The 1,084-nt window shown below is 51.8% G+C and overlaps 1 protein-coding gene across 1 annotated transcript in view; it reads left to right on the top strand.

The window, feature by feature from the left end:
* LOC106809808 (hydrocephalus-inducing protein homolog) overlaps positions 1 to 997 on the top strand; it is a 59,725-nt gene extending 58,728 nt beyond the window's left edge. The window contains 1 exon segment of the mRNA XM_014813016.1: positions 528 to 997. Within this exon segment, the coding sequence (XP_014668502.1) occupies positions 528 to 778 (251 nt within the window). The 3' untranslated portion in view covers positions 779 to 997.
* The last annotated feature ends 87 nt before the right edge of the window (positions 998 to 1,084 follow it).

The raw sequence follows: 1,084 nt of genomic DNA on the forward strand, positions 1-1,084 counted from the left end.
CACCCATGCTATCCATCCCACCCATGTTATTCATCCCACCCATGTTATTCATCCCACCCATGTTATTCATCCCACCCATGTTATTCATTCCACCCATGCTATCCATCCCACCCATGTTATTCATCCCACCCATGTTATTCATCCCACCCATGTTATTCATCCCAACCATGTATTCATCGGGGCCCTGCTATACATTGCACCCCCGATATTCACACCAGATATTTATCCTCGTCTTAATATTCATTGCATCCCTGATAGTCACTCCTAATATTCGTCACATCCCTGCTATCATCGTTCCCCTGATGTTCCTCTACTGTTCCTCATTCCCCAGATGTTCCTCTACTGTTCATCGTGCCCCTGATGCTCCTCTACTGTTCCTTATTCTCCTGATGTTCCTCTACTGTTTATTGTGCCCCTGATGCTCTTCTACTGTTTCTCGTTCCCCTGATGTTCCTCTACTGTTCATCGTGTCCCTGATGTTCCCCTACCGTTCATCGCACTCCTGACGTTCGCCGCACTACTTGCAGTGTTCCGGAACGTGCTGCCGGCGGCGACGACGTTCGCCTTCGTCGTCGACAAGCCGTGCTTCAGCGTCGGCCGCACGTCGGACACGATCCGACCGCGCCGCGACCACAAGATTATGCTGTCGTTCGACGCTAGCCAAGCGAAGGCGCCGGTCACCGGCAAGCTGACCGTTATGACCGTCCAGTCGGCGGGCAGCGGCGGCGGCAGCAGCAACATCAGCTGGGTGTACTACCTCAGGGGCGTGCCCGTCTAGACTCTGTTGAAGGTGGTGTTACGTGCGACAGTCGCGTGTGCGTGTGCGTGCGTGTGCGCGTGCGTGTGTGTGTGTGTGTGCGTGTATGTATGCGTGCATGTGTCTGTCTGTGTATGTGTGTGAGCGCGTGCGTGCGTGCGTGCGTGTGTGTGTCGTAATGTATTAACCTAGGTTGGCTGTTAAAGTTTACAGAAATTGTAATAAACGTGTTTACAGTTATTACGACTTTGCGTGTATCTATCTATACTATAATGAGGCTAATCTTGTGTGTCAGTGTGTGTGTGACTGTGTGTGTGTGTGTGTGTG

This window comes from Priapulus caudatus, unplaced genomic scaffold, assembly GCF_000485595.1.
Source record: "Priapulus caudatus unplaced genomic scaffold, Priapulus_caudatus-5.0.1 Scaffold386, whole genome shotgun sequence".
Taxonomy (NCBI): Eukaryota; Metazoa; Priapulida; class Priapulimorpha; order Priapulimorphida; family Priapulidae; genus Priapulus; species Priapulus caudatus.